Source organism: Prunus avium, chromosome 3, assembly GCF_965620075.1.
Source record: "Prunus avium chromosome 3, drPruAviu1.hap1.1, whole genome shotgun sequence".
Classification (NCBI taxonomy): Eukaryota; Viridiplantae; Streptophyta; class Magnoliopsida; order Rosales; family Rosaceae; genus Prunus; species Prunus avium.
In genome coordinates this window covers 27,839,171-27,851,184 of record NC_142286.1, presented here as the reverse complement: position 1 = coordinate 27,851,184, position 12,014 = coordinate 27,839,171, and the positions used below count along the sequence as shown (strand labels likewise).

General features: G+C 37.8%; 4 protein-coding genes across 4 annotated transcripts; 1 reads left to right on the top strand and 3 right to left on the bottom strand.

Annotated features, from left to right (window-relative positions):
• The first annotated feature begins 1,312 nt into the window (after nucleotides 1–1,312).
• LOC110748144 (putative glutamine amidotransferase GAT1_2.1) lies at nucleotides 1,313–3,349 on the top strand. Its single transcript, XM_088250767.1, has 4 exons — nucleotides 1,313–1,578; nucleotides 1,682–2,445; nucleotides 2,545–2,757; nucleotides 2,869–3,349. Exons 1-4 carry the CDS (start codon nucleotides 1,491–1,493, stop codon nucleotides 3,118–3,120), a joined length of 1,317 nt encoding a protein of 438 aa, XP_088106893.1. The 5' UTR covers nucleotides 1,313–1,490; the 3' UTR covers nucleotides 3,121–3,349.
• A 1,483-nt stretch (nucleotides 3,350–4,832) lies between these two features.
• On the bottom strand, nucleotides 4,833–7,031 carry LOC110750514 (uncharacterized). Its single transcript, XM_088250620.1, has 4 exons — nucleotides 6,839–7,031; nucleotides 6,526–6,695; nucleotides 5,881–5,967; nucleotides 4,833–5,113 (listed from the first exon to the last, which is right to left on the bottom strand). Exons 1-4 carry the CDS (start codon nucleotides 7,029–7,031, stop codon nucleotides 4,880–4,882), a joined length of 684 nt encoding a protein of 227 aa, XP_088106746.1. The 3' UTR covers nucleotides 4,833–4,879.
• LOC110746902 (formiminotransferase cyclodeaminase-like protein) lies at nucleotides 5,233–8,103 on the bottom strand. Its single transcript, XM_088250776.1, has 3 exons — nucleotides 7,560–8,103; nucleotides 6,526–7,342; nucleotides 5,233–5,967 (listed from the first exon to the last, which is right to left on the bottom strand). The coding sequence occupies exons 1-2, from the start codon at nucleotides 7,948–7,950 to the stop codon at nucleotides 7,071–7,073; spliced, it is 663 nt and encodes a 220-aa protein (XP_088106902.1). The 5' UTR covers nucleotides 7,951–8,103; the 3' UTR covers nucleotides 5,233–5,967; nucleotides 6,526–7,070.
• A 143-nt stretch (nucleotides 8,104–8,246) lies between these two features.
• On the bottom strand, nucleotides 8,247–8,947 carry LOC148295860 (uncharacterized). The gene has a single exon (XM_088250777.1). It carries the CDS (start codon nucleotides 8,846–8,848, stop codon nucleotides 8,528–8,530), a length of 321 nt encoding a protein of 106 aa, XP_088106903.1. The 5' UTR covers nucleotides 8,849–8,947; the 3' UTR covers nucleotides 8,247–8,527.
• Between the last annotated feature and the right edge of the window lie 3,067 nt (nucleotides 8,948–12,014).

The window sequence follows — 12,014 nt, the reverse complement described above, 5'->3', positions numbered from 1 at the left end:
TAAGTTCACCACCAAATAAATAGTTCCTGGGGTGTTACCTCCACATCAGAATCAGATAGATCATATTCTGCATGCCAATCAGCTTCTGCCCAGCTTTGAACTCTCCACTGGGTCAACATATATATACATATTCCCCAGTCAGCTTCTGCTCAGCTTTGACCCGTCTTGGTTGAAACCTCCACACTTAATGACATAGCATTAACTCAATTTGGCCAAATGTCCTTCCTTCCTACCATCTATCAACACAACACACGACTTGCATGCATTTCCTTCATTCCACGACTACTTGCATGCATTTCCATGTGTTTCAACTCCCAAGTTTCCCGATATCAACGATGCGCCAAAAAACAAAGTTAAACTGACCTAACATATATGTCATGATTATTGTGACACGAAGCTTTGCTAATTACGAGAGAAATGTTAACGGCACTTGCTTAATATACTAAACTCACATATATACACTACATGAATGCTAGGATTCGAACCTATGAACTGTACTAGTGGGTTCTTTGCACGGCATTTGTTTATATAGATTTACTGTGTCACCTTATGATTTTGGCTCAAGAATTAATATTAAGTTTAGTTAAGATTTGGCTGGAATTGTTCTGACCCTAGTTGCTTAATTGAATAAATTCTCGTCTTGATAAACACAAAGGAAGTATTCAAAATGAGTTTGGCTGCTTAATTATGTACATTTAAAACTGAACTATACTTCTTAATGAAATGTCAGTTAAGTACATCAAGTAAAGGAGCCATCTTCTATTCTGTCCAATTGTGTACTCGAAACATCACATATAATATGTATGTGATGGAAATTACTGCACAAAGAGAGATAAAAGTAGGCCGTCAAATACAGAAAATAAATGTGTAATTAAATGACTATATTATGCAAAATAGCTTCCTTTAATCTTAACTTACACCTTGACAAAAAATAAAAAAATAAAAAAAATCTTAACTCACACCCTCTTACTTGCTAATTCATAAAATCATTTTTTTTTTTTCAATACAAGCGTTTAGTTTAAACTACAAGGACATGAGTTTCTCACACACATATTTTTTGGACCCTGTTGGCAATTCAGATAACTTTAAAATGGTTAAACATTTTTGGAAGGAATATTCGAAATGTTAATTATGATATTAGGTAATCGTGTGTGTATATTTTTTAAGCAGGAATAAATATGTATTTTGTTATATAAGTAATTAATAAAGAATTTGATCAAATTGGGTTGTTAATTAATTCAACAAACCGACTTTGAAAGTGTGAGATGTATGCGGCGCCTGGACTACGTCTACGTACACCTCTCTTCCTCACCTGCTTGCTTCGACCGATCATCTTTAAATAGCGCACATCATCTCTGTCTTTCTTATCCTTTTCCTCTAATTTTAGGAAATCAAACTCCTCCTACTTCTTAATCTCTACTTAATTCTTCTTCTTCTCTCCAATTCCAAAAATAAATAAAAATTAATAAACCCAACCCAACCCAACAAACATGGCTTCTGATCTCTCTGTCATCCTCCCTCGCGTTCTCATCGTCTCTAGACGTACCCTTCGTAAGAACAAGTTCGTAGATTTTGTGGGTACGCTTCCGATTCCCATAACAACAACAATTCATCTTCTTTTTCTGTTTTTATAAAAAATAATTTGCACTAATTAATGTATGCATGATTTATGTGATTTTAGGTGAATACCATCTTGATCTCATAGTAGGCTATGGAGCAGTGCCAGTGATTGTGCCCCGTGTCAATGGGGTCCACATGTTACTGGACAGCTTCGAGCCCATCCATGGAGTTCTGCTCTGTGAAGGTGAAGACATCGACCCATCGCTGTATGAAACAGAGGTGGATGTTTCAGGCCTTTCACCAGAAGAATTGGAAGAAATCAGGAGGCTTCATGCAAGTGACACAGCCATTGACAAAGAAAAAGACTCCATTGAAATGAGACTGGCCAAGCTTTGCCTTGAAAGGAACATACCCTACTTGGGCATTTGCAGAGGCTCACAAGTCTTGAATGTGGCATGTGGAGGTACCCTTTACCAGGACATAGAGAAAGAGCTCTCCAAAAAACACAACGAAAATTATGAGTTAGAGCCTCAAAATGGGGTTCAAGTTCAACATATTAATTATGATGATTATGATGGGCACAGGCATGCGGTGAAGGTGGTGGAGGAGACCCCCTTGCATCAATGGTTTAAGGAGTCTGTGGAAAAAGAGGGGAAGATGGAGATTTGGGTTAATAGTTATCACCACCAAGGTGTTAAGAAATTGGCTCAGAGGTTTGTGCCAATGGCATTTGCACCAGATGGTTTGATTGAAGGGTTTTATGATCCAGATGCTTATAATCCTGAGGAAGGTAAGTTTATAATGGGGCTACAATTTCATCCAGAAAGAATGAGGAGGCCAGATTCAGATGAATTTGATTACCCTGGTTGCCCATCTGCTTATCAGGTCTCTTACCTACTTTTCGCTTTTATTTATTTTTATCTGTTGATTGATATGGGATTCTAGAGGTTGATCATTGATTTTATTTTTTCTGGGTTTTTGTAGGAATTCGTGAAGGCAGCAATTGCTTACAAGAACAAGGTTAATAGCTCAACTTCAGTGCCACAACCTTTGAAGCTTGATGGTGAAATGGAGATGAAGAGAAAGAAAATTGTCAGAAGTTTCTCAATTGCAAGAAACATATACAGTGGAGGCCTAGGAAGTGGCTTGCAACCAATCAAGGAATCTGAACTTGAAGCTGGAGCAGAATTCCTTGAGGTTTCTGATAGATTACCAACTGTTTGATATTTTGTTCCGAAGTTTTGCTATTTTTTCTTTGGGTCATTTTAATTTGATGGTAATATGTGTTTTTGTCTTATTTATCTGCAGTCAAACACAGCATTGAGCTTACAGCAGGAGAACAGGCTAAAGCAAATGGGTGCAACAGTGAGAAATGCAGGGTCCTACATAGAGAGATTGAAGTTGAATGAGGAGAGAGAAAGGTTGGCAAGGAATGTGATGGGGAAAATGTCAGTTGAGCAATTGTCTGATCTGTTGGCTTTCTACCATATGATGGGGCAAATCTGTTCTGAAGTCTTGGAACGAAAGCTCAATGGGATTGTCAATGATATTGGTTCTTGACCATTTCATCCCCTGTTTTTTAGCTGAATATATTTCATGCCTTGAGGTCAAAAGGGTAGCTAGCTGCTTCCTTGTGCTGAACTCACATGAATCTTGGATGATGGGCTCATGTCTATATCTCCTTTTTACTTGTCTCTCTTGTTTCCTGTTACTTACCCAGAAAAGTTGTCCACTATTTTTTTTCCCTGTTGAATATGAAATAAAGTGTGTAATTTATGCGTGCATAAAACCTTTGCAACCAGTTTTGGAACAGTTTCCCTTTATATCTGGAAGTTATTACTAGTGCTGTGATTTTAAAATAGAAAAACCGATTGACCGACAAAACTGATATAAAAAAAATAAAAAAATAAAAAAGGGTCCGCTCTGGTTGTTGTTTCCAACCAATCCATATATGCGCGATATCATTAGATATGTAAGTTCCACATGTTTGTCATGTCAACAATTTAACAGATTTTTAGAAGGAAGTTGGATGGAAGCGGACAACAGAGATTAGTTATGAACACAAATAATGTTTGTCATGTCAACAATTTAACAGATTTTTGAAAGGAAGCTGGATGGAAGTGGACAACAGAGATTAGTTATGAACACAAATAATGTTAATTTGAGGATCGTTAGTGACACACAAAAACAAAATGGACTCAAAACCTGATAATTTTGTTAACCTCAAGAATGTTTTGTTTCCAACCAATCCATATATGCATGATATCATTAGATATGTAAGTTTCACATGTGTGTCATGTCAACAATTTAACAGATTTTTTGAAGGAAGCTGGATGGAAGTCGACAACTGAGATTAGTTATGAACACAATTGTTAACCTTGAGTATCGTTTGTGGCAAAAAAAAAACAAAATAGACTCAAAACATGATAATTTTGTTAACCTCAAAGATGTTTTGTGATAAAAACACAAAGCATTATTTTACAATCAGTGTGGTCCTTACTGTTCTTTACTTTCTGATATATACCATACTGCTCTTTACTTTTTTATACATACCTTACTAACTACTTTAGAAATCATGAGCTGATTCTATATTATATCTCTTGGCTATTTCATTTGATAACACCTTCCTACAATTTTTGAGTACAAGTTCTACATAATTTCATTTAACATAGATTTGTTTGGGACTGTTGTCATTATCAGAACACCCCTGTTTAATGGTTGAAATTTTTCCCAAGAAAAAAAAAAGTTTGAAGCCTGTATTTTGTGAGTTGGGCTCCAAGCCTTGTGGCTACAAATGGGGTAGGCCTACCTTCAAGCTCGACCCATTTAAAATCAAAACCGAATATTTTGATCCAGCTGCACAGCTGCCACTCACCACCACCATTCACAAACCCATATTTTAGCAATTACCATCCCTGAATAGCCAAGAGAACTAGTGATTCATTTGGTTTAAGAATTCCCCAGAAAACAAAACTGCATACTAGAAAATACAACTTTGCGCTATTGAAGAGTTTACTATAAAAAAAATTCCCCAGAAATTGAAGAATCGCGTCAATACGAGTTGCAGACTTGCTTTAAAGAAAAAAAGGCAGATATTATGAAATTGGAGTACACACTGTTCTTGTGTTTGAGTGGCTTTTTTAATTTACTGAAAAGGACTATTTATTTGCTAATATATTTCTATTGAATCCAACAACAAGATAAGGGTCTGATTGGGTTACTTCTCAAGAGCATAACTAACTGCCCTTGAAAGCCATCAAAAGGATTAGAGCTAGGAAGAGAATGTCATTATTTTATTGACACATGAAAGGTTAATGCATCAAATCACAAAAGTAACTACAAAAAAGACATAATTGGACAGGGCATAAACTCCCAACAAAGCCATTAACCACGATATTTTTTTCAATGTATCAATCTCCATAGACTGATCAAAAATCAGTTGCTGACAAAGAAAATGAAATTTGAGGACATTATACCCAAGCAAACTCGTTATTTCAAACAAGTTCTGGGAATATCTAAAACTCCAAACCTCAGTGCGATGCTTCCGCAGTTTCTGAACCAAAGCAAGAATTAGTCAGCAAAAGCTAAAACCACATCACAAAACAACACACTAGTTTACATCAGTGACTCCATGCTGGAATGTTAAACGACACTCCCAGCTATGTTTACCTGATTCAATCAAAATTAGTTAGTTTTTTTTTTTCTCCCTGATCCTAGAGTTACACAGAAGTACTCTACAAGACCCTGACCCAGCCTAAATTCACCTAACCTGATCCATAGCTAGCTCTATGTGAGACATTAGTAGCAATTAGCAAAACAAAAACCCTGTGATCAAATTTCAATACATGAACAACTTGAATATTGCAAACAAGAGTGTCATCTTGCAAATTTTCTTAGAGGTGAACCACTAACTATAGAATACCAAGCCATCTATATCATAAAACCAAAAGCATACAATATAAAGCAGCGAATGTGACGACGGGACAAAAGGAGAACAACCATTATTTGTGAGTGTATAAAGTGAGAGACGCAACGTGAGTTCTCTAGTTATGTTTTTGGCATCCTACTTATTTTTAAGCATGCACAGATTTAACAAAACCTATATGCTGGAAACAAGGTAAAACTACATCTCACTAGATTGGGACAGGGATAAAGGCATATCTGATTGATAACACAAAATTATGACACACATCCTTCTTCATTGAAAACAGTGCTCATTCAAAAAAAACCACGGCCATGTTGCTTTGCATATCTGATGCCTAAGCCCATAATCATCCAAAACATATCTTAATACTTATGGGTTAAAGAAATCTGAAGTACCTCTTCCTTCTTGCCTTCCCCTCCAGTGAAGAACTTGTAACCCCCAAAGATGAGTAGACCCCAGCCGGATAAAGAGACAATTACAAACTGCAAAAGTACAGAATCCAGTTCAAGAACAAAGCTAATGAACTTCAACAAGGTATTGTGTAAAACTACTCTTCCATAGCCAACAGCCTCTTGTTAGCACGTCTTTTCAGAGGAGAATCATAACTCAGCATCCGTAAAAATGTTACCATTGTTTATCTAACTAATAAAAATGTTACCAAAGTGTGGGGGCTTCTATGTAGTTGATCCAAATTAAAATGAACCTAAGTTTAGTAATTTTGACTGAGACAAGCCTCAAATTGGAGGGGAAAATGTTCAAACCCAAAATAACAGGAATGCATTTCATGATAACATGCTGTTTATGCTGCTATTCTACTTCTTAAGCCATAAAGATTTTTTCTTGATGAATGTCAATTCCAAACAAATGGGTAAAATGAAAACCTACAAAAAGCATCAAAATCATCACAACCCATTAAAATTCAACAAGAAATTAATTTCACGAAAACGAATACCACGACTATAAATTTATATTAAAAAACAATGAAATTTAAGATAAAAGGAAAAAGAAGCAGAGAGAGAGAGAGAGAGAGAGGGACTCACATGCTCTTCCTTCCATTTAGATGGGCTCAATGGGTCTTGCCAAACGTTAACCCTTGGGGGTCCATGATGATCTGCAGGTTCAAATTTTTTTGTTGAAATGTGGATGGTTCTATAGGATTTAATAAGAAAGGAACAATTTTTTATGTATCCTTGTGAAGAATCATCCACATTTCATACATTGGACAATTCAAGAACCAGTTGCCTCACAAGGATACATGAAAGAAAAAGTTCAAGAACCATCCACATTTCATACATTGGACAATTCAAGAATCAGTAGCCTCACAAGGATACATGAAAGAACAAGTTTACATACAGCAACCTGACTGCAAGTAACTTTCAATTAATTTTTCCTGAGAAAAATCAGTGAAGTAGCCCTTCCCCACTCTCATACCCTCTTCCTTTGAAAGCCTCTCAACTTCAAGCTGAACCCTATCTCCTCCCACTTTCTCCGGTTCCAACAAATTGCAAGCTACCTCAATGACAGATTCACCGTGTGCAAGTGCCATGGCTTGGACTGAAGGAAGTCCACCTCCTCTGCCACTCACTCATTTCGAAATTCTACGAACATCAGCAATATCAGTATAAAAAACTGGGACGTTATAGTTATCAACCCACCGGGTTGCTCCAATCACAATGACACCTTTTCCCTGAGTCACATGAGGGGGTCCCTTGTCCAGCTTCAGCGCCAAGCATTCCGATTTGGGCCCCCCAACCCACTGTTCTCCACGAGAAGTTGGCTTGAAATAACCTAGCTCTCTTCGGATTGAATCAGGTGTCCTGCACTCTTCATGGGCAGCTCCATAGAGAAAAGTAGGAACTGCAGGCTACATTTGAGATTATCAGCAATCCATGTACAATATAAACTGATTTCCATCCATACAATTTGAATTTGAATTTGACTGTTGCTAATAATCACATAGCTTAACATAGCCAGATGATTTTCTACTTTCAGTTAATCAACTTTAAAAGCATATTTGATCAGCATTCTACTACTATCGACAATCTAATGTGGTCTCACAGTCAAGGGAGCAAACCTTGAAGATTAGAGCCAACATCTGCCCCCAAAGAGTTTGCAACCCCAGCCACTTGGTCCAAAGAAGCACCAAGCAGGGGGTGAAAGCATATATGGTCCACAACTCCGAGTCGAGGATGACTTCCACAATGCATCACAAGGTCAATGGTTTCGAAAGCAGCCTTAACCATGGCAAGCACTGTCATCCTCAAGGGGCAAGGATCCCCAGTTAGCTTTGGAGCCAACTTCGCGATGAGAGTGTAACCAACTCTGTTGTAAGTCTCATCTTCAAACTTATTGACAATGGGTGCGTCTGAGAAAAGCTTAGCAGCTCGCTCGATAGACTCAAGAGCAGACCTGTTTCTGCTTTCTGATATGTACACCTTGCAGCAACCAAGCATAGACTTCAACATTTTCTCTCCTCCCTGCTCATCAGTAGCTCAGAAAAAACCCACCGATTACGACAATGAAAAGACACCATCCAAAAACAATGCGGCCATAGTTTCTCTTGGACCACAAAATCCTCTAACCTTAGCCACTACTTCAGCTAGCCACTAGTGGCTGGTGATAAAAGTATATGAGAACAACCTAAATGTGCAATAAAGGATGCTCTGCAATAGTGTTTATAAATTTGATGCAATGAGAAATTCAGCTTCATAAAAGCTATATCAAATTGCCAAAGAACCTAGTTAATTTACTCCACAACATATAGAAAACAATAGAGTTCATAAGATTATCATGAAGAACAAAACGTTCTTTAGTGTTTAATTTTCCAACTAATTAATTAAACCATAACCAGATCACAATTTCAACAATATATATCAGGAAACTCTATGAGTAAAGAACAAATCTAAAACTAGAGGAAGATTAGTGAGCTAGACCAGGAGGAACACTCACAACCTAGAAAGCAATTGACCAACTCACACTCCTCCCTTAACCAAAACATCATCTTGAGACTAACCCATTACAGTCAAACGACAAGAACCCAACTCAATACGACATCTGCTTAGCTTCAGAAGCAGCTCCCAGATACCCCTTATACTCCAATTTCACACCCATTGAAGCACAAACCGCCCTGAACTTCAACCTCAAAGCCTCCATTACATCTTGGACGCTCTCGTCCTCGGGTTCCATAACTGGGTATTTCTCAATCAACTCCTCCATCTGCTTCACACCCTTCTGGACCCGAAGCGAGAACGGGGCCGGGTCGACCCGGATTGCAGAGTTCCATACGTCCACGCAGCCGCGGTAGAAGCCGAGCTTATGTAAGGTCTCGACGAGATTCACAGCTGGCTCCAATATGTCCTCCATGGAGCATAGCTATGGAGAACAATGAAAACGAAAATAGGAAAGAGAATGTATCTGTAACCTCTTATGGATGGAATATGCAGAGTCTGAGTACCTACTGAGAGAATATAAGAATAATATTAACATAAGATTTTTTTAGAAATGTCACATGAACTTATATATCAGTTTCAATTTGTCATCTAAAAAAAAATTTAAGCAAAATGTCAACTTATGTTTTCAAAATCTAAGATTTGTCACCTGACTTTAACGTCATCCAATTTTCCATTCATTTAAAAAGGGTATTTTAGTCTTTCCAATATGTAAACCCTCTATTTTTTTCGACTTTTTATATATATATATAATTTAAATATAAAGCTATGTAAACCCTCTTTGAAGCTATTTTTTGGTGAATAAAAAGGAGTTAAAACCCCAAAAGCAAGACTTTTACTCTTGAACAACACTCAAACTTTATGGTTTCAATTTTTTTTAGGGAAATAATCATAGGTACTAATTCAAATTTGAGAAAGAAATTGACAAAAGACATTATCTGGAAATTGATATACAAAACAAAAGTAGCTAAAATGAGTTCACATTATCATAATATCTTACTGCCTGTTTAAACTCACTCCTATTAGCAAACATCATGCCTAACCTAAACTGTGGATTCTTCATATCCATATCACTCCTAAATTGAGTGAAGTTAGGCAACTTCCTCTTTCGTGTACCACCATTTTCTTCACCCTCAAAATCTTCTTCACCACCACTCATAAATTCATTTGAATTTTCAGACTTTGTTTCAACATCCCCAAACTCCAAATTTGGGAAGGCTGCAGCACTACTTGAGACATTGGCACATTTCTCTACAATGTCATAAAAAAGATTATCATCCTCAGCATCACTTTGCTCATAGTCAAAATCTTCATATTCAGAATCCTCATCTTCTACACCTACATCAATTAGGTTCTTTAGGTCCATATTAACTAGGTTCTCAGCATCCACACCTTCACCAACTTTTGGTTCTTCTTGACTGAAGCTTGACTCCACACAATTATGGATTGCAACTTGACTCTCAATATTTAGGACAAAGTTGTCATCAACTATGTACACAATTGCCACTCTATTTGGGGGCAATATAGTAACTAAAGCCCAAAAATCAGAGTCATTCTTCAATTTCCTACATTCCCCTCCATTTGGCAATCTATAATAATATTTTCACGTCATGCTGTACCCTAAACTCTCAACACAATCCTCAAGATCCCATTCTGACATAAAATCTTGATTTAAATTATCATACCAAGCCACATGCCTAGCAACATATTTCAAGTTCCCATCACATTGCTCTATAAAGTGACCCCCATGGTGAATTTCCATGGTAAATAAATCACAATCACCTACACAAACACTCAAATTAACATTTATATAAAATATAACAGTTGCAGCCGATACATCCCCACACAACAAAGTAATTGACTTGCAAAAGGACAATACACGTTAAAGCACAAAAACAAAGCAATAGCATATAAATAAAGCCAAAGAACATAAAGAAAGAAAAAAGGATCCCATGAATCAAATCTCCCATTGTCATATAAAAAGCAAAACCTTCAAAGATTCCCAAGTAGAAAGCAAAGCTTTACCGTAGTTCGGAGAGTTCCCAGTGATTCTGTAGCGTAGAGTCGCCATCAATCCCAATGTCGCTAACAACTCGTAGATATGCCTTTAAAAAAATTTGAAACCCTAAAGTCCAACTGTTGTTTAGGTGTAAAAGTATTGTTCTTGACTTCTGTTTTTATTTTTATTTTTTTAAAAAAATTTTAAAGAGCTTCACAGAAGTTTACATTTTGGAAAGACTAAAATACCCTTTAAAATGGATGAAAAATTGGATGACGTTAAAGTCAGGTGACAAATCATGGATTTTGAAAACTTTAGGTGACATTTCGCCTAAATTTTTCTTTAAGGTGACAAATTGAAACTAATGTATAAGTTCCGGTGACATTTCTACAAAAATCCCTATTCACATTCGAACCGAACCAAACTTAATCTAACTTCCCGGAATTCAAAGTGTGTGTATGACCATTAGAAAGTTCCTAGGGTCATTCTAGTACTTTCCGAAGTATGAAACGATCTCGGGAGACTCGTGGTCAACCAAGCGGGCAAACTTTCCACAACGGTCAATTGGGCCCGGGGGGTCCACGACCTTCAATTCACAATACGAAAGTTCCATCAGGTCCAACAAAGTCTACTAAACAAGTCTCGAGAGTTTGGTCTTGATCGAACAGTCGGATTAATCTCGATCGCACGACGATCAATTCGCCTAACCCTAAAATCATTAATTCAGAGTATTCAGGACTCCGATTCTCGATCAACAAGTTCTTACACAATCTTAGAGATACGAGGAATGACATATTTAAAAATGGAATCGATCGAACGGTCCAAACCTATCGAAACTGGATATCGCATAATAGGCGTAATACCCGTTCGATAGCCGAACAGTCACCAACTTCAAATCTGAGTATATCGTTGTACTCGGGACGACATGGGGAGTATTTTAGAACCAATTGGGCAACCACAAAGTGATCCACGCGCCGCCGGTAGCGCGTGGGTGTCTTGAGAGTTTTCCGGAGACCGGAAAACTTCAAATTGTCAGCCAAAACTTATACCACCAGGTCAAACACAATTAGGGGAACAACTTTTGGTCTTGGACCTCGGCCAAAAAGTGCCCGGAACTAGGTGAATCGAGGCCAAACCTGTGAGGGTTTTGGCCGTAGCTTTCCGAGCTCAAAACAACGGCTATGGTCACCAACGACGTCTAATCAACTATGTAAAAGGATGAGGGAGAGGAGGGGCTACCTAATCCAAGTGGTGGGGCGGCAGGATATGGTTGGAAACGTCGCCAACGATGATGGCAGCGGCTGGGCGATTTTCAAGTCGTTCCAGTCTCCAAGTCTTGCGTTTTTGAGCTAGGAAATAGGGTGGATTAGGTAGAGGAGAAAGAGGCAGTTTTTTTGGGACCGGTATTGTCGAATTTTGTCGCTGGACGGCGACGAAATCTCAATCCAAAGAGACAGCGTCGCTAGGAGAGCGAGAGAGAGACGAGCGGGGGAGGAGAGAGAGAGACGCCCTGGGTTTTTAGGATTTCTCTAAAAAATTTAAAATTACCTTTGCATCCTTTTCGTTTTCAAATCTTTTCTCA

Excerpts from the sequence above, each read along its gene's own strand:
- LOC110748144 (XM_088250767.1), top strand. The coding sequence starts at position 1,491 with ATGGCTTCTGATCTCTCTGTCATCCTCCCTCGCGTTCTCATCGTCTCT. Across the intron at positions 2,446-2,544 it reads GTTGCCCATCTGCTTATCAG|GAATTCGTGAAGGCAGCAAT; the intron begins GTCTCTTACCTA and ends GGGTTTTTGTAG. Across the intron at positions 2,758-2,868 it reads CTGGAGCAGAATTCCTTGAG|TCAAACACAGCATTGAGCTT; the intron begins GTTTCTGATAGA and ends ATTTATCTGCAG.
- LOC110750514 (XM_088250620.1), bottom strand. The coding sequence starts at position 7,031 with ATGGCACTTGCACACGGTGAATCTGTCATTGAGGTAGCTTGCAATTTG. Across the intron at positions 6,696-6,838 it reads TTACTTGCAGTCAGGTTGCT|ATGTGGATGATTCTTCACAA; the intron begins GTATGTAAACTT and ends CCAATGTATGAA. Across the intron at positions 5,114-5,880 it reads GGGAAGGCAAGAAGGAAGAG|AAACTGCGGAAGCATCGCAC; the intron begins GTACTTCAGATT and ends GCTTTGGTTCAG.
- LOC110746902 (XM_088250776.1), bottom strand. The coding sequence starts at position 7,950 with ATGTTGAAGTCTATGCTTGGTTGCTGCAAGGTGTACATATCAGAAAGC. Across the intron at positions 7,343-7,559 it reads TGTTGGCTCTAATCTTCAAG|TTCCTACTTTTCTCTATGGA; the intron begins GTTTGCTCCCTT and ends TGTAGCCTGCAG.
- LOC148295860 (XM_088250777.1), bottom strand. The coding sequence starts at position 8,848 with ATGGAGGACATATTGGAGCCAGCTGTGAATCTCGTCGAGACCTTACAT.